At 42.9% G+C, this 21123-nt stretch overlaps 1 protein-coding gene across 1 annotated transcript in view; it reads right to left on the reverse strand.

Annotated features, from left to right (window-relative positions):
• The window catches only part of LOC311247858 (uncharacterized protein), a gene marked incomplete at its 5' end in the record, with an annotated part of 47014 nt that extends 28245 nt beyond the window's left edge, over window positions 1–18769 (reverse strand). Inside the window, one exon of the mRNA XM_084338846.1 lies at window positions 18470–18769. Within this exon, the coding sequence (XP_084194972.1) occupies window positions 18470–18769 (300 nt within the window). The remainder of the gene's footprint in view (window positions 1–18469) is intronic.
• Window positions 18770–21123: the final 2354 nt, after the last annotated feature.

The following is a 21123-nucleotide window of genomic DNA, read 5'->3' on the forward strand; positions in this document are numbered from 1 at the left end:
TAACAAATCAGTATACTTCACCAAAGAAAAGGAAATTGCAGATGACCAGGGCAGATATGTTATGGTCCAGGGGTCAATAGGAGGATCAATCATAACCTTTCTAAATATATATGCACCAAATGAAGACTGCCCCAATTTCTTTAAAGGTATAGCCTCACTTTTGGCTGGTAACGCCAAAGGAATTATCCTTATGGCCGGTGATTTCAACTGTGTACTAAATCCAAAAGTAGACAAACTTCCTGTAGATTGTGGACCCATTTCAAAAAAATCTAGATCACTGAACGCAATGATAAAATTATTTGGACTTATAGATGCATGGCGTTTCCACCATCCTAGGCAGAAAGACTTTACCTTTAGGTCGGGGGTCCATGGTAGCTACTCTCGAATAGATTACTTCTGTATTTCCAAGCAAGATATTGCCAAGGTTGAATCATGTATCATTGAACCAGCGACCATCTCAGATCATGGACCTCTAACTCTTCAACTTAACCTCAGTACCAATAAGATCTTTAAATATTGGAGGCTCAATGTATCCATGCTGTCTGACTCTCACACATGGGAGAGGATAAGTGAAGAGAAGAGAACTGAAGAACTGAAGAGTTATTTTGATCTCAACAATAAGGGGGATGTCTCACCATACATTTTATTGGATGCGGCAAAGGCTGTAATGAGAGGTAAAATTATCTCAATTTCAAGTGCACTAAAGAAACAGCTAAATGAAAAACAGCAGAACCTAGAAAATGAGGTAAAAATACTAGAAAGGAAACATAAACTGAACAGAGATGAGGAAGACTTAAAAGCTCTACTAACTTGCAGACAAAAACTAGATGACCTGTTGACATACAAAGCGGAAGGAGCCCTTAGCTGGTAGGAATTACTATGATATGGGAAATAGGGCAAGCAAGCTACTGTCATTTCAGCTCCACAAAATACAGTCAAGTCGGATAGTTCCAAAGATTAAACACCCCAGCACACACTTGGAAGTAATGCAAACACAAGAAATTGCTAATGCATTTGCAGATTACTCTACCGACCTCTACAAAGCACAGCAATTGGAAAACAAGAAAGAAAAAATCAACAACTTCATAGATAACCTTAAACTTTCTAAACTATCCCCAGATGAGGCTGATGAGCTGACTTCCCCTATTACGGAGAAGGAGATAGAGGAAACTATTCAGATGCTTAAGAACAATAAATCACCAGGTACAGATGGGTTTTCAAATGAATTTTATAAACATTTCACTGAACAGTTAACACCAGTATTAAGTGTAGTTTATAACTATGCCCTATCTGAGAGAGACCCACCGGGAAGCTGGTCAGAAGCTATTGTCTCGGTAATACATAAAGAAGGTAAAGACCCCACAAGATGTAGTTCCTATAGGCCCATACGTCTCCTTTGCAACGATTTCAAGATATTGACATCTATACTTAAAAAAAGAATACAGAAACATATAATAAAACTGATCCACCCAGACCAGACTGGCTTTATCACTGGTCGACAGGGTACTATCAGAAGAACTTTAAATCTGCAAACAGTGGCTGGATCTCGAAAAGAACCATCAATGCTTCTCGGCTTGAACTAACATTGAAAGGTATGGGATTCAATAACACATTTATAGATTGGATAAAATGTTTATATAAAAATCCTAAATCTAAATACAACAGAAACTAAATACAATACACACAATAAAAGACACAAACAGGTTACTAAGAGAACCAGCTGAAATAGAGAAGACATTTGTAGAATACTATAAGACACTATACACACAACCGAAAGCGGCAGGAGAAGAAGAGATAGAGACATTCTTAGAAAAATTTGATTTACCATCGATAGGAAAGGAACAGAAAAAAATATTAAATGCAGAGATAACAGAACAGGAAGTGGGAAATGCGATCAGTAAAGCAAAGAACAATAAGTCACCAGGTAGCGACGGATTCCCTTCGGAATTTTACAAAACATTTAGACAGGAACTGAGGCCCATATTAGAGGCAGCATTTAGACACACAATGAAAAAAGGAACAATGCCACCCTCATGGAAAGAAGCCATAATTACTACGATTCCAAAGGAAGGGAAGGATAAGGAACTATGTAGTAGCTTCAGACCAGTGTCCATACTTAATGTAGAATACAAGATGTATACATCGATAATATCCAAAGATTTGAAACATTTATGCCAGATATTATAGACGAAGACCAGACCGGATTCATTAAAGGAAGAAAAACACAGGACAACATAAGACAGACAGTGCAGATAGTAGAGGAGATACAAAAAGAAGGAGGAAGTGCAGTACTAGTTAGCCTGGATGCAGAAAAAGCATTTGACAGTGTAAGCTGGATATTCCTATATAAAGTATTAGAGAAATTTGGACTAGACAAAAACGTGATGAAAACAATTAGGGCATTATATCAAGAACCAACGGCAATGATTAAAGTAAATGGCAACCTGACGGACCGGATCAAACTAGAGAGGGCTACAAGACAGGGCTGTTGTCTTTCGCCGACACTCTTCGATATATTCATCGAACCACTGGCTCAACTAATTAGACAGACCGAGGACATCAAAGGGGTGGAGATAAGGGGAACAGAACATAAATTAGGACTGTTCGCAGATGATGTGATAGTATATATGAGACAACCAGACAAAAGATTCCCGACACTGATGGGTTTACTGACAGAATATGGATATTACTCAGGGTATAGACTTAACATAACAAAGACACAGACCTTAACATTGAACTACACCCCAACGACAGAGATCAAAGACAAATACAAGATTAAATGGGATATGGACAGGATCAGATACCTAGGAGTGAATATTACAAGAGGGGTGGCGGGACTATATGATGCAAACTATACACAGATTAATCAGAAAATAAAACGAGACCTAGAAAGATGGACAGTAATGCCTCTAGACTTTAGCTCAAGGATCGAAATTATAAAGATGAATATATTACCAAGGTTACTATACCTATTTCAGGCTCTACCTATATTAATACCACAAAGCCAGTTCAGGGAATGGAATAAACAGATATCAAGATTCATATGGGGGGGGGGGGGGAAAGGCCAAGGATAAGATATGTGACTCTACAATTACCAAAGGAGAAAGGAGGAATGGCAATACCTAGTTTAGAAGATTACTACTATGCAGCACAGCTGATAATAGTAACATGTTGGTGCAACGAGAATTATGAAGCCAAATGGAAAGACATAGAAACAAAAAATTAGGGACTCAAAGTGCAGGCACTAATAGGAGACAGGGAGCTATACAGAAGAAAGGAACAACTAATAGACCCAATTACCAAATTCACTATAAATATATGGAACAAGATAGTAAAGAAATACAAGCTAGAAAAAGAAACCAAGATACTGAGATGGATAACGCACAACAACAAATTTAAACCAGGGATAGAAGATCATGGGTTCAAAAGATGGGAGAGGGGGGGCATAACAGCAATATGTACAATGACAGAAGGAGGGGAGATCCAGACTCTACAAAAATTGAAAGTAAGATTCGGACTAGAGAATAGCGACCACTTTAGATTTTACAGATTAGGGGCTACTACAACAAGGACATAAAACTAGACAAAGACAAAGATCAGAATGGGATAATTAAGATAATGGTAAAAGCATATGAAGGAACGAAGGGGGGGGGGGATATCAGCACTATATCAGGCAATAATGGACAGCAAGGACATCACAACCAAATATATAAAGGAAAAGTGGGAGAAGGAATTAGAAACGGAGATAACAGAAGAAGAATGGTATAACATATCGCTGCTGTCGGGACAAAACCTCATAACTCCAAAAACCCAACTTTTCAGCAGATGAAAAAAACTAATACAGATTTGAGGGTGAATAGAGTTAGGAGGTTTAGACAGATGATCGGTTTAATGCTTTCCCATTGTTTAAACTTTGTAAAACCCACACAGACATATGGAGGATGATCTACGGAGTTGATTTATATAATAAAAAAAATTCAAAAAATGGAGTTATGAGGTTTTGTCCCGACAGCAGCGATATGTAAGATACAACACACAACCACAGGGTCAAGAATATGGAGGGAGTTTGGGTGGAAAAACATAATTCGATTTGTTATAACACCAGAAATACAGGGCAACTATACACCAACACAGAAACCATGCTGGATAAAATGTGGACAGGAAATAGAAAACCACACACACATATTCTGGGGATGTCAGATAATAAGGAACTATTGGGAAGAGATAGGAGGGATAATAAATGAAATAGTAGGATATGAAATACCCCAGACAGGCCAAGTATTGTATTTAGGGAACTTGACACAGGAAGGAATTCAGGGGAAAGACATATACTTTATTAAGATATTACTGGTAGCAGCCAAGAAAGCACTGACGAAAATGTGGTATAGATTAGAAGCACCGACGAGGGAACAATGGACAGAGATAGTGGGTGGGATACAGGAAATGGAGAGAATCACACATAGGCTGAGGCTACAAGACGAGAAGTTTGAGTCAAGATGGGAGAAGTGGGAAGAGTATAGGAAAAAAGAAACTACATCACATGAGAGTGAAAAGGAGACAAGAAGAAAAATCGAAACGAAAATAAACTATGAAGGTACCAAAGAACCCATGTCACTTTTTTTGTATTTTTTATTGTTTATCTCTTTTCTTTGTTTTTGTTTTGTTTTTCCTTTTTCCCTTTAGTGAATTTATTTTAGGTCAACTCGTCATTCGATTTTGATATTATTTTCTACTATCAGCTATATCTTTTAGTTCTTATCTGTCGAATTGTATTGTACTGTCGTTTATAATTTTGACCACCAATTGTATAGTTGTATGTGGATGTTTTGTTTGTAAATAAAAAAAACTGAAAATAAAAATGTAAGTATAAAAAAAAAGATCCTAAATCTAGAGTAAGGGTAAATGGTCACTGGTCTCACTTCTTTGAGATACAGAGAGGGACACGCCAAGGAGACGTTTTGTCTCCGTTACTATTTGCGATTGGCATAGAGCCACTAGCGGAGATGATTAGATCAAACCCTCAGATACAGGGAATAGATGACCAGAAAGGCATTACACACAAGATCTCGTTATTTGCTGATGACATTTTACTTTATATCAAAAACCCCTTAGAATCAATTCCAAACATAATGATGGATTTAAGAAATTACGGCAAACTGTCGGGTTATAAGATAAATGAGACCAAATCAGAACCCATGATGATAGTGGGAACATGGCCAACACATCTGAATAGTATAGCACCCTTCCATTGGGCTAGAGATGGATTCAGGTATTTAGGAATCATTCTGACTCCCAGCAGCAATCAGTTATATCAAGCAAACTACGAAAAGTTGATTGTACAAATCAAATCAGACATGGCCAGATGGGACATTTTACCTCTCTCCCTAGTGGGAAGAATAGAATCAATTCGAATGAATGTGTTACCTAGACTTATTTTCCTCTTCCAGTCTCTACCTATACCAATACCTGCCACTACCTTTAAAAGGTTGGATAAACTCCTATCCAAATTTATCTGGCAGAGGAAAATACCTAGAGTAAGGCTCAAAACACTATGTTTTCCAAAGAACAAGGGTGGTCTTGGTCTGCCAAACCTAAGAAACTACTACTGGGCAGCTCAATTACGCATACTTGTGCATTGGATACAAAAGGACCTAGATTCCGGATGGGTACAGATTGAGCAAAACTCAATTCCAAAGACTCCTCTCAGATCCATAATATTCCTGGGGAAAGCATACTGGAAAAAATTAAGATTGGTAACAAATGGATTACAAATACATTAAAGGTGTGGGAAAGTGTAAGGAAATATCTAGGGCCATGCCAATAGCAGACAATACAGAGTTCCGGCCAACTATGGAGGATGGGGGTTTTAAAAAGTGGGCGGATTTGGGCCTGGTTACTATCAATCAATTAATGGAAGGAGTCAGTTTTAAATCGTTTGCACAGCTACAGCAATGTTTTGATCTACCTTCGAAAGACATGTTTAGATACTTTCAAATAAGACACTATGTAATGACTCACAGTGAGTGGGAAGCAATCAAGAGACCGCCAACAAACGTGGAGCGGTACTTTATTAACACAATAGAAAAAAAACTTGATGGAAAGAAAGCAGATATCCAATATTTACAACATGTTACAACTAGATGATCCAGGAGACACCGCCTATATTAAAGAAAAATTGGAGTTGATAGCTAATGTGATCATAGAAAATGAAGAATGGGAGGACAGCCATTCAAGCAATCATAAAATCACAAATAGCCCAATGTGGAAGGAGTTTGACTGGAAGGTCAAGGTCAGGTACTTTAGGACTCCTCAAGTTCTCTCCGGATTTGCTAGTGGGTCCTCACCACTATGTTGGAGAGGATGTGGAATGATCGGAGATCATACACATATTTTCTGGGACTGTCCAATGGTGCAGACATTTTGGGTGAATATCAAAAATTAGATTAAAACCATTCTAGATCTTGACTTACCTCTGAATCCATCGTACTATATCTTGGGATGTATACCGAAAGGCACATACTATGGAGATACGTTATACATCTTGAGAGTGATACTGTTAATAGCAAGGAAAATGATAACTATGGCATGGTTACAAAATCAACCACCGACAATCAAACAATGGACCAAGAGATTGAGACAGATGTATACAATGGAAGAAATGACTGCACAATTGCAACTGAAAAAAATATATGTTTATGCAGAGATGGTCACTTGTAACCTTGTACCTGGATACACACTAGCATGAGTCTGACCCTCCTCCCTCCCTCCTTTTTTTTTTTTGTAAATTATTATAATTTTTTTTTGTTAAATTTATTTTTCTATACATTTTTTCGTTTCTTATCCTACTGTATGTCCTTAAATTTTTTTATAATTTATGAGGCGTACTCGGATTATACTGCTTATTTTTATTATGCGGAATACTTTGAAAACAAATTGAATAAGATGGAAGAGCCTGAGTAACAAATGTCATTGACTATATGAATCAAATATATACTGTATGATCAATGCAATGTGATGTTCATTATGACACAAAATAAAAGAAAGTTCAAAAAAAGGAATAGTTTGATTAATTTCACCGGGTGGCTACATGGGGGGGAAATCACAGTGGGCAACCTCACTCCCCAGGTCTATAGATCACAGTGGAACCTCACTCCTCAGGTCTATAGATCACAGTGGAACCTCACTCCCCAGGTCATCAGGGTTTCTCAAACCTTTCACTTTCATGGACCGGAAAATGCTTGTCTTTTTGTTTGGGAAACATTGAAATGTTGCCATTTGTGTACATTACTGTATCTATGCACTGTACTTGTGTCAGTATGGTACTACTTATATGTAGTTGTATATACAGTACTACTGTATGGTATTACTTAAATGTAGTTGTATATACAGTACTAATGTATGGTATTTCTTAAATGTTGTATACAGAACTACCATTATGTAGCCTACTGTATATTGTAGAGAGGGCCTCAGCTGGGAGTGTGCAACTGGAATTAAAATACATTGCCAAGCAACTCCAAGGCCAGTGTATCATCAAATTGTCTCGGCTGTCAATCAAAGCTGAAGGTCAGATGCAATGCTGAATTATGATGAGCTCATGCCTTTTACACCTTTTATGCGGTAATAGCTATCCATTATTTTAAAATAATTAGAATCTCCAGTTGGAGTGCCCTTGCCCCCAGTAGAAAGCCTCTGGCACTTAATTCCTTACCGAAAAATGGATTGTTGATTTAATACACCTTACATGGGTTGTGTTACTTTTTCACTCTTACTGTTACAACCACAGCCAGGGCCTCTCTCTCACCTGCCTGGCTGCAGGCCTCCACACCCTTATATGGGCAGCTTCCTGTCCCTTCTTCCACACGCTGTCTCCAGAGATCAACCCACCCGAGGCTCATCAGATCATCACCAGACCTGGATATGAGACCTGCGTTCCTGCCACTCCTCGTCCGAGTGTTGCTTCACCTACCGTGGTACTAGGTCTCAAACATCATGGACATGTATGATTCTGTGGTACTCTCAAGAGTAATTTTTGCAATTGTTTATATCTAATTATTATGATTAGAAGAATATTGGTAAACATCATGTTGCCAGCTACACGCTAAATATAATTAACTAAGTTCACATTTACTGTGAGATGGAGAATTGGTTATACAGGAAGTTAAGACCGGAACCTATTAGTTCAGGTGATGCGCCAGGTCCCCCTAAGGTGACGGTTTCCGCCCTCTCACGCCAGAGGAGATTTGGAGTAGAACTGAGCAGGTCGTGTCTTCATTCCTCTTGATTACTACTCTATGCTTTCAGGTCAGTACACTGTGAAAAGTACAGGAAACACTACCCTTAGAAGTAGGGATGTTCGATATTGGCTTTTTTACCGATATCCGATATACCGATATTGTCCAACTCTTAATTTCCGATACCGATATCAACCGATACCGATATATGCAGGGTTCCCCCCCCCCAAAAAAACACAACATTATGCATACTTTTCACAATAAATTAAATAAGAATTTGTTCTTACTTGCTTGCCTGGGTAAATAAAGGTTAAATAAATGTAAAAAAAGAAAATAATAAAAATATATAAATTATTTTTTTTTTGAAAACCGATACCGATAATTTCTGATATTACATTTTAATGCCAATATCGGCTGATAATATCGGTAGGCCAATAATATCGGACATCCCTAGTTAGAAGTTATAACGTTATGATATGAGTAACGAGAATTGTGAAATGAGTTGAATGTTTAATAACGTCAATAAGAATGTGAAGTATGTTATGTGAGCGCACATTGCGACACAGAAGATGGTGTTTTCCACGTTATCAGTTACGGTTACTGACGGTGCGCACTTGCCGCTGGGTTATAGGAGACGTTATGATATTAAGGTACATTGTAACATGTTTATTCAACACTGGGCCCTGAACACTTGACTAGAATGTGGAATGAGGTTACTTGACGAAAATATGAAATAAGGGTAATTGCTATCCGTGAATTGAGTCCTAATGCCGGAGGACGCATATGTCACAAATGCACCAGTCAGTGCTTAATGCTAATGAGACACCATTTTGTAAAGGTCGATTAGAGCTAATAATTCGGGTAAAAGAATATTTCCCATGAAGTTTAAGAGCAGTCTTAAACAACGACAAGTAAGTTGAATGGTAAAAGTATGTTTATCTATGGTGTTCATTGAACTAGTGGGATTTGTGACGTGTGACGGCCTGTTGTTTCAATTGTACCATGTAATAGTACCGACACTACTAATACTGTTATACCGGTGGCACAGACTCCAGCCACTAAAGGAGAAATGTGAATATGTCGCTTATGATTTAAGTGAATATTTTGACAACCATTGATATCAAAACAAAGGAGAAATGTAAATGAAAGTATATGATGAAGTGCATATTTTGGTAACTATTGACAGTGATAACCGGAGGCACTGAGTTAAACTAACAAATGTAAATATACTGTATGCTTGAATAAGTGATGTTTTGTTCCGAGTTTTATGAATACAACTCAGAGAGGAGATTTGGAGTAGAACTGAGCAGGTTGTGTCTTCTTTCCTATTGATTACTACTCTATGCTTTCAGGGAGTGAATGATGACCGGCCGAAACATGATTTGTGAAGGTACCCGAGAGCCTTGCGACCGGTAACATACTTCCACTGTCTCTGGACCTGCCTTGTCCTAACCTTGCTCTCTCTGTGTGTAGGATGGCATACCCCCGGTCTACCCCTCACCCATGGACGTCACCAGCCTGGATGTAGCTTGGGATCACATGGAGTGACCTTCTTTTGTACATTTCAGTAATTCAACCCTGTAAAGCCTGGTACCTGATTAAATATCCTAAACCATCTCATTCTCCTCTGCCTTGTGTTCTGCTCTTGGGTTCCAAACAGGACGCCACCCTAACAACTTTCACCCTTTAGACAGGGGTGTTTTGGCTGGTGAGGTGAGGACACCTGACAGCTCATATTCCAGTTTGTATATAGATGATATTCACTGTGCATAACGGAGTTTGTCACAACTAAGTGAGCTAACGGACAGCTGAGAGGGTTCACGTCAGTCCATCCTTAAAGGGATAGTGAGCAAGGGGACAGCTGAGAGGGTTCACGTCAGTCCACCCTTAAACGAATAGTGAGCAAGGGGACAGCTGAGAGGGTTCACATCAGTCCACCCTTAAAGGAATAGTGAGCAAGGGGACAGCTGAGAGGGTTCACGTCAGTCCACCCTTAAAGGATTAAAGGAATAGTGAGCAAGGGGATAGCTGAGAGGGGTCACGTCAGTCCACCAGGAATAGTGAGCAAGTGGACAGCTGAGAGGGTTCACGTCAGTCCACCCTTAAAGGATTAAAGGAATAGTGAGCAAGGGGATAGCTGAGAGGGGTCACGTCAGTCCACCCTTAAAGGATTAAAGGAATAGTGAGCAAGGGGACAGCTGAAAGGGGTCACGTCAGTCCACCCTTAAAGGAATAGTGGGATAACGGACAGCTGAGAGGGGTCACGTCAGTCCACCCTTAAAGGATTAAAGGAATAGTGAGCAAGGGGACAGCTGAGAGGGGTCACGTCAGTCCACCCTTAAAGGAATAGTGAGATAACGGACAGCTGAGAGGGGTCACGTCAGTCCACCCTTAAAAGAATAGTGAGCAAGGGGACAGCTGAGAGGGTTCACGTCAGTCCACCCTTAAAGGAATAGTGAGCAAGGGGACAGCTGAGAGGGTTCACGTCAGTCCACCCTTAAAGGATTAAAGGAATAGTGAGCAAGGGGATAGCTGAGAGGGGTCACGTCAGTCCACCAGGAATAGTGAGCAAGTGGACAGCTGAGAGGGTTCACGTCAGTCCACCCTTAAAGGATTAAAGGAATAGTGAGCAAGGGGATAGCTGAGAGGGGTCACGTCAGTCCACCCTTAAAGGATTAAAGGAATAGTGAGCAAGGGGACAGATGAAAGGGGTCACGTCAGTCCACCCTTAAAGGAATAGTGGGATAACGGACAGCTGAGAGGGGTCACGTCAGTCCACCCTTAAAGGATTAAAGGAATAGTGAGCAAGGGGACAGCTGAGAGGGGTCACGTCAGTCCACCTTTAAAGGAATAGTGAGCAAGTGGACAGCTGAGAGGGTTCACATCAGTCCACCCTTAAAAGAATAGTGAGCAAGGGGACAGCTGAGAGGATTGACGCCAGTCCACCCTTAACACTTTGGGTGCCAAAAACGAGTTAAGTTGTTTCTGGGCCTAAGTCGCTCAGTGCGGTCGTTTTTCCTTTTTTTTCTCGATATTTTTATTCATTATCCACCCTGCCTGTTGTTACCATAGGGAATGAGTCTGAGGTCGCCAAGGTGCAATACCGGCCGCATCCCGCTAGTCAGTGGTATCAAGCACCCTTTGTAACCTTGTATCATCGCCTGTGTACCATCAAGTGTCGTCCTTTCTTCCTCCCGAGGGAGTTAACGGCGATCATCCTTGTAGGAGTGTATATTCCACCGCAAGCCAGCAACGCCGCGCTCTCCAGACTCCACGACGAGGTAAATAGAATACAAGCGACGAACGTTAACGCCGCCATTTTGGTGCTGGGCAATTTCAACAGCGCCAATCTGAGAAAGGTATTACCTGACTTCTATCAGCATGTGACTTGCAACACCAGAGGCGGTAACATCCTAGATCACTGTTACACGCAATTTAAAGGTGGCTACAAGGCTCATTCTGATAGTGGCTTTGGTAAATCAGATCACGCGTCAATCTTTCTTTCACCAAAGTACAAACAGAGAATTAAAAGTACTCCTGTAGTCTCGCGAGAGGTGCAGAAATGGGATTTGACGTCAGAGGAGACGCTCCGGTCTGTGTTTCACTGCACAGACTGGAATGTGTTCCGCGACACAGATAACATTAATGTCTACACAGAAACAGTGCTGGACTATGTTTGTACTAGGGTGGAAGAAACAATCCCCACTACCAAAATGAGAGTTTACCCAAATCAAAAACCCTGGGTAGACAAATCTGTCCGTGAAGCTCTGAGAGAGCGCACCAAAGCATACAACGACGGCCTAGTGGCAGGCAACATGAATGACCACAAGGTGGCGCGATACAACGTAAGGAGGACAGTGTCAGAGGCCAAACGGCGCTACAGGGATAAAATTGAACTCCAGTTTGAACAAGCTGACTCTAGAGCTATGTGGCAGGGGCTCAAAACGATGACAGACTACAAAGGCGCCTCCCTCAAACTGAACAGTGACATCTCCTTAGCAAATGACCTCAATACCTTCTATGCGAGGTTTGATGCTGGTAATAACAACACCAGCTCACAAGCCACGGCAATGGGGGGGGGGGGGGTCGGCTGCTGATGGAGGCGCAGTGTTCAGGGTAACAGAGCATGAGGTGAGGCGGACCTTTAAAAAAGTGAATATCAGGAAGGCAGCAGGTCCGGACGGCATCCCCGGCCGCGTCCTAAAAGTCTGTGCCGACCAACTGGCCCCAGTATTCACTGACATATTTAACCTGTCCTTAGAACAGGCTGTCATCCCCACCTGCCTGAAGAAGTCCACTATTATCCCTGTACCCAAAAAATCCAAGCCTGCTTGCCTCAACGACTACCGCCCTGTAGCTCTCACCTCCATAGCCATGAAGTGCTTTGAGAAGCTAGTAAAGGGCTACATCTGCTCCTCCCTCCCCATCAACATGGACCCCCTGCAATTTGCATACCGCCCCAACAGGTCCACGGAGGACGCCATAGCCCATGTGCTGCACACAGCAGCATCACACCTGGACAAGAGGCAGGGGAACTATGTGAGAATGCTATTCATCGACTACAGCTCGGCATTCAATACCATAGTCCCCTCCATACTCATAGCCAAGCTCAGGGACCTGGGCTTGAACTATGACCTCTGCCAGTGGGTCTTGGACTTCCTGACTGGCAGACCCCAGGTGGTGAGAGCAGGCAACTGCACCTCCTCATCCATCACCCTCAACATAGGGGCCCCCCAGGGCTGTGTTCTGAGTCCCCTCCTCTACTCCCTGTACACACACGACTGTGTGGCTCAGCGGAGTAGCAATACAATCATCAAATTTGCTGACGACACAGTGGTGGTGGGCCTGATCTCTGCCAACGACGAGAGGGCCTACCTGGAAGAGGTCAAGGTCCTGGCGGGATGGTGCCAGGAAAACAGCCTCTCCCTGAACGTCAGCAAAACAAAGGAGATGATTGTGGACTTCAGGAGGTCGGGGGTCAAGGACTACAGCCCCCTCAGCATCGACGGGGCACCGGTTGAGAGAGTCAACAGCTTTAAGTACCTCGGAGCCTACATATCCGAGGACTTGACATGGACCACCCACATTGACAGTGTTGTGAAGAAGGCACGACAACGCCTCTACTTCCTCAGGCGCCTAAGGAAGTTCCAAGTCAGTCAGAAGATCCTTAAGAACTTCTACTCATGTACAATAGAGAGCATCTTGACCGGCAACATCACCTCCTGGTTTGGGAATAGCACTGCACAAGACCGAAGCAGACTACAAAGAGTGACACGTTCAGCCGAACGCACAATTGGAGGGGGGCTCCCCACCCTCCAGAACATTTACAACAAGCGTTGCAAGGGCAAGGCTAAGAGAATCATTAAAGACTCCAGTCACCCGAACAACTGCCTCTTTGAACTGCTGCGGTCAGGCAAGCGATACCGGAGTCTCAAGGCGAGCACAGAAAGACTCAGAAGAAGCTTCTATCCCCAGGCCATCAGGCTGCTAAACGAACAATGAATGAACACTACACAACAACAACCACCAAACGCACATAGTACACACATCCACACGCACACACTCACTTTAAACAAACACACTGTAGCACCCACTCCACACACTTTATAGCACACACCCACTTTAAACAAACACACTGTAGCACCCACTCCCCACACTTTATATTTATTGATGAAGGATTGCACTACAACTCGTACACCTTACTGTAAATTGTACCTAAAATTGTACCTCATCCCATTTCTGCTTTGCACTAGATAGTACTGTACATTAGTACACTGCATAGTATTGTATATTATATGGTAACTCAGAACATTGTACATATGTCTATACCGAACACTGTGACCTCATTTTTCTTCTTCTAAATTACATGCTATATTATGTTATTTGATACTATCTTGTCTAGCACAGTCTCTGGAGCGTAGCAGTAAGAAGCATTTTGTATGAAAGTATTCTGTACTTCTGTATGACAACTATTAAAGAACTTGAACTTGAACTTGAACTGTGGGACGGCCAAATGTCTCGGGTTTAATTTTTCCTTGTCGGCCGAGGCGAACGGTTGTCCCGGTTCCATTGAAGTGCGTCAAATATCCCCGATCCATATGTTGTGGTGGATTATGCCGTGGACCAAATCGACATTAGATGTACCAGATGGCGATCAAACAATTGGAATATTATTTTTGGAATACTCCCGATCACAGGTAAGAACGATCTGACATCAATTTGAGCTTGATCCTGCAATGTTATTATACCGATCCAGCTGATCAGCGTTTTTAGTGTTCAATACGAATGCCATTACTGACAGTCAAATAATCAGAAATGACCCCCCCCCCCCCCTTTCATGCATTCATGATGTAACATAATACCTATGACATAGATCTGATTTCGGAATAATAGTGTGTACAGGCAAGAAATGGCAACGTCTATAGTGGAATTGGCTTATAGGGCTATAACTCAGCATTTCATGAATTACCCTAGACCGCTCTAAAACCATACTTATATTCACCACGGTATAACATGGAACGTATGGATGGAAACATTTATTCTTTTTCACATATTGAACGATAGATAGGTGATGTCAAATGGGCCATAGTATTGTATCCATAGCTATAATATAGAATATAGTTATAGCTCTACAAACAAGGTGACGGATCCCTATCTATCTAGCGGGGGGGGGGGGGGGGCACTCGCTACAGGGGGCTGCGTCTAATGGCTGGCACTGAAAGGCATAGTTCCCATTTTTGGAACCCTAGCCCTGCATCTTACCAATTACCAATTATGCTGTTGATTGGTAGAGTACAATCCATGTTGGTCCTCATACTAACTCCGGATTGTTAGCCACAAACCAATGCAAAGTCAATGGGGTCAAGCTCACTGAAATCTCACAGAAATCTCAACTATCCCTTTAAGAGTTCATCCATCGTTTCAACCGAAGCGCGGGTGTCGGGGGGACTGGGGTGGCTGAGCGAGTGCAGTAAACAATAACAACCAGACTAGCTAAACATCCGAATACGAATCCATTGCTGATAACGAGACAAAGATAAATAAACAAACAAAAAACATTTTGCATAATAAAGCTGTTTTACACCACATTACAAGGGGATCACCCCCCCCCTCTCTCTGCTTGGACCTGGGCTTCTTATGATACAGGAATACTCGGTGGAGAAGATAAGGCTGCAGTAATCTATCACCAGGCTCCATCGCCGCTGGGACTTCCAACAACCTGCGTTGTAAGAGTTCCTCCGTACCGGGAGGAGACACCATCCATCATTTAACATGCTAACAAGGCAGGGGATTTAAACATGGAAGATAATGCAGGTGCCGCTTATCGGCGTGACCTCCGAGACCCCTGTTAAGGCCTGCTGAGGGGTATCCTCCCTTATCTCCTGGAGGTCTGGAGGAAGCTGACCTTGCGACACCGGGAGAGAGAAGCTGTACAGCCGGCTACTTTGGGTTTACAGCCCCCCCCCCCCCAAAAAACACACCATTCCAATGCCTTTTTTAGTGAAATTTTAATCAACGAGATCACGTTGCAATTAAGAGGGAGAGAACGTTTGGCAGCTAATAATCAGCAGGACACGGGCTAAGATTCATTACCTGCTCAATTTTCCTTTAATATTCCTCAGGATGTGAGCCGTTTTTAACATCGTGATTAGACTACTGCATTGACCTGTCCATCACAAAGCACTCGGTTCCTATTACCATATCGATCACGTATCTATCCAATAATTAAATGATAAAGGCCTGTGACATTCTTTAGGCCATTGGTTCTCAAACTTTTTCATGTCAAGGACCCATGGATCTTTGTCATATTCTCATACAAAAAAAGCAAAATTCTTGGGTCTTGCCCCCTCGACCTACAGTATGGCCATGAAATACACAATAGAACAATACAATACACAAAAACACAATAAAAACCAGCATAATAGTGATGTATGAAAAAGTGACAGTGCTGATATAAAAAGTAAAGTACTTAAAATACATAAATACACACAATAAAATCATAATTGCTAGATAGTGTTCATGAGTCTGATGGCTTGATGGTAGTATGAGTCCTTGAGCCTACTGGACCTGGCTCTGAGGCTGCGCGGTAACGCCACCCAGAAGCCAGCAGTTGGAACAAGCTGTTGTTGGGATGGCTGGGGACTTTTATGATCTTCCGGGCCTTGCTGATGCACAGGCTGTTGTAAAAGTCCTGTATGCAGGGGAGCTCACAGCCGCAGATTTTCTGAGCTGTCTTAACAACTCTCTGTATTGCTCTGCGTCTGTGAGCAGTGCAGTTACCATACCAAGCTGTGATGCAGCCGGTAAGGACACTCTCGTGGTCATCATCAGCAGGTGGCTTCTTCATTCCGAAGGTTGCCTATCACTCTCCAACCCATTCTGTCCCCACTTCTTCTCTCTAACTCAGTGACTCCGCCTCTCACTCCACTCCAATCACAGACGTCGTCTACCCAGCCTCTTCTTGGTCTTCCACTTCCTCTCTTTCCATCCACATTCCCCATCACGACATTCTTTTTTTTTTATCCACTTTTTCTCCTCCTTTTCATTTTTTTCTCCAATCCCAATTTAGCCGTGCCAATTCTCCCCTACCCTGTCTTGAACGTTGCTCGCATGTGCCCCCCACTGGCCGGTTGTAGGGAGGATAGAAGCCCATCGCATGTCCCCTCCGATACATGTGTAGGCAGCCAGTCGCATCTTTTCACCTGCCAGCGCGGACTCTCATTTGGTGAGGAGTAACGTGTAGGAGGCTCACACTGCCCCCACCATTTTCCTGTCTCTGCTGTGCAGGCGCCCCAACCGACCTGTAGGAGTCGCTGTTTACAACGTCCAGATTACCACCCATCGACTTCCCACCCGCTAACTCTGCCAATTGAGTTAGTATGACGGCCGGCCCAAGCCGGATTCAATGCCGACAGCCGGATTCGATACCGGTGTCTCGTGTGTTGATGACGAGCGCAATGTCCGCTGCGCCACCCAGCCGCCTCCATCACCACATTCTTGAACATCTCCCCGCTGGATCCTCTCAGCATGTGCCAGCACAACTCCATCTTTCTCTTTTTCAACCTTTCCAGCAGCTGTCCTCCTTGCATACCCGCTCTTCTCAGTACCTCCTCATTCTTGATCTTATCGTTCCATGTTATCTTCAGCATCTTCCTCAGTGTCCACATTTCAAAAGAGTCTATCATCCTCTTTGCCCCTTCATTCAGCGGCCATGCCTCTGCTCTATATGAAAAGACTGACATAACATACATTTCCAAAATTCTGGTCAACTTATGTTTCGTCTCAATAATTCTTTATGGTTGCAGAACGTGCTCTTTGCAATTCCGGTTCTTCTCTTAATGTCCATGTTAGCTCTACCACATTCACTGATCCAGCTTCCAAGGTACATGTAGCCTACTCCTTCACTTGTTAAAGTTTTTCTCCATCCACCTGTATTTTACAAACAGTTCCTGGTGTATTTTACTTTAGTTTTCTTTGTGTTTAGTGACATTCCATAGTTTTTACATTCGACATTTAGCTTATTCATCATGTCCTGTAGATCTTCTTGACAGTTAAAGACTGGTCATCAGCATATCTTATGTTGGTGATGTTCTCTTTGCCAAGTTTTACTCCTTTCCCTCCTCTCAGACCTTTTTTCATCAGTGATTCACTGTACATATTAAAGTACAGGGGACTAGATGCATCCTTGTCTTACACCCTTCTCCACAGGGAAGTCTATTGATTTCTCCTTTCCTATTCTAACATTAGCCTTCTGCCTCCAGTATAAGTTGGCAATTATTCTTTGGTCAGAAACTGGTATTTCGAATTCTTCCATTGTTCTCATCAATGTTGTATGTTCAACTCTGTCGAATGCCTTCGTGAAATCGTGAAAAGGCAAATATACAGCTTCTTCTGTTGGTCTATTGATTTTTTGCCAATGATTCTGAGTTGGCAGATTGCATCTCTTGTTCCTTTTCCTTTGTGGAAACCCATTTGGCTATCCAAGAGCTGATGTTCAATTATGGGTTCTATTCTGTTCTTGATGATTTTTACAGGTGCCCCTGTAAAATGCATGCAAGATGCTACGCCTGATGCCAAACATTTAGAGTCTTCTCAGGTGGAAGAGGCGTTGTTGGGCCTTCTTCACCACCTGATCTGCATGGGTGTCCCATTTCAGGTTCTCAGTGCTGTTGACTCCAAGGAACCTGAACTGGCCCACTCTCTCCACAGCAGCACCTCCAATTGTGATGGGGGCCAACTCCATCTTCCTCCCTCCTCCTGAGGTCCATCTCCAGCTCTTTGGTCTTGGCAATGTTGAGAGAGAGGTTGTTATACTCGCTCCACTGTGCCAGGTGGTCGACCTCCCTCCTGTAAGCCGACTCGTCCCCATCGGTGATCAAGCCCACCACACTTGTATCGTTGGCGAATTTGACCACCAGGTTAGAGTGGTGTGAGTATACGCAGTTGTAAGTGTACAGGGAGTACAGGAGGGGGCTCAGGACACAGCCATGAGGAGCTCCAGTGCTCAGGGTCAGAGGAGCAGAGGTGATGGAGCCCATCCTCACTACTTGTCGCCGCTCAGAAAGGACGTCCAGGATGAGGGTGCACAGCTCAGGGGTGAAGCCTAGGTTGGTGAGTTTGATGACCAGTTTGGAGGGGATTATTGTATTAAATGCCAAACTGTACTCGACAAACAGCAATCTGGCATATGTGATCTTGTTTTCCAGGTGAGTGAGGGTGCTATGGAGTACTGTAGATATGGCATTATCAGTGGATCTGTTTCAACAAATTATTATACATTCTCTCTTGTGCGAACAATGTCAGAAGAACCACTGTTTTAGGCAATCACTGAAACAGACTGGAATCCAGTTTCCATAAAAAAAAGTTTGCATTGTGGTTGTGGTAGTAGTAGTGGTGGTGGTAGACTTCAGATGGTCCAGAACTCAGCTGCTCGCCTCTGCACGAACACCCGGTCCCGTGACCACATCACTCCTGTCCTCCACTCTCTCCACTGGCTCCCGATTAAGCAATGTATACAGTTCAAATTATTACTCCTCACCTTCAAAGCTCTCCATAGCCTGGCCCCCCCTCCCTACATGACTGACCTCCTTCTCCCTTACCGCCCCACCCGATCCCTCCGGTCCTCTTCCACTGCTTCCCTCACTGTCCCGTCATCCAAACTCAAAAGGTTTTGGTGATCGGGCCTTCTCCCGTGCTGCACCACGACTCTAGAACACCCTCCCTCAGACCATCAGAGACTCTCCCTCACTCTCCACCTTCAAATCCCGTCTCAAAACCTACCTGTTCTCCCTAGCATTTAACCTTCCCTACCCATAACCACCCTCCTCCAACCTGTCACCCCTTTTCCCCTCCCCTACCCTCTCTCCTCTCCTGCCCCTCCCACCCCCCCCGCCCTCGATTTCCCTTACTTACCTTCCGACTGCCTCCCCTCCCCTACTGGCTCCTGTATTTTGTTGTCTGTTACTGTGGCTCTATGTTCTTGTGTATTCATATTGTTCCCTGTGGTTTTATGTTTCTTTGTTTCTTTGTTTTTCTTTTTGTCTATTGTCAGTGACTTCGGTCATTGAGAATCGCTTTATAAAATACATGAATTATTATTATTATTATTATTATTATTATTAGTGGTGGTGGTGGTAGTAGTAGTAGTAGTAGTAGTAGTAGTAGTAGTAGTAGTAGTAGTAGTAGTAGTAGTAGTAGTAGTAGTAGTAGTAGTAGTAGTAGTAGTAGTAGTAGTAGTAGTAGTAGCGTGACAATTAAAACTCTTGACTTGAGTAGTAGTAGTAGTAGTAGTAGTAGTAGTAGTAGTAGTAGTGGTAGTGGTAGTGGTAGTGGTGGTGGTGGTAGTAATGGTGGTGGTGGTGGTAGTGGTGGTGGTGGTGGTGGTGGTATTAGTGGTGGTGGTAGTAGTGGTAGTGGTAGTAGTAGTAGTGGTAGTAGTAGTAGTAGTAGTAGTAGTAGTAGTAGTAGTAGTAGTAGTAGTAGTAGTAGTAGTAGTAGTAGTAGTAGTAGTAGTAGTAGTAGTAGTAGTAGTAGTAGTAGTAGTAGTAGTAGTAGTAGTTGTAACTGAGGGGTACAATTCCCTGACTGTATTGATAAGTATGGTATCATTAAACCACTACCGTCTTATGTACTTTAATTACTGGCCATACAGTACATGATATATAAATATGATGAACACTTCCCACAATGAATCGGTTCCACACAAAGTTGTAATTAAGTATTTATTGCAGCAAAAGGTACATAATATACTTCTCTATTTTACTTTGGATGCGCTTATAAGGCAAAGGAATGTGCGTAGGCAAATCAATAATGAATGTCCATTCTCTGGTTACGCAGGAGGTAATTATACAACCTGAATCTTAGGGAATTATATCTATGGTACACTAGTAATATATAGCGGGAGATACTGGAAGGGTCCCCCCGGTTGTAAGCCAGCAGGGGTAGAGGATCTGTCGGTAGTAGAGCCTGGGTCAACGATGATAAGGAGACTCCGAGTACGGGAGACGGTGCAATAAGATCTTGATCCACAGACGAATACAGCTGTTCTCCGTAGCCTGTAGATCCACAGGGAAGAAAGCTAGCCTGCCTCAGGCTCTCTGAGGCGCAGACTCGACGTGGCTCCTCACAGGGTAAATCCCACACACGTGTAGGCGTCGGCGATTCTCCGCTCCATTAATCACAGGACCAAAAGCAAATATAATCCAGCCGCAAAGGGCTATGTAGTCGTCGGGTAGATTAATCCAGTGTACATGTCCACACGGTTCTCGTCTAGGGCTCCTCGGGTGAAAGCGCCATGAAAGCAGCCCAGCCTGGATAAGCTCTCTAGCTGATACGAGGAAGCGTTGGTGATGCTGGTCACTGTAGAACTTTAGCCGCACGATACACTATACAC

Source organism: Notolepis coatsorum, assembly GCF_963971535.1.
Source record: "Notolepis coatsorum genome assembly, contig: SCAFFOLD_536, whole genome shotgun sequence".
In the NCBI taxonomy this organism is placed as follows: Eukaryota; Metazoa; Chordata; class Actinopteri; order Aulopiformes; family Paralepididae; genus Notolepis; species Notolepis coatsorum.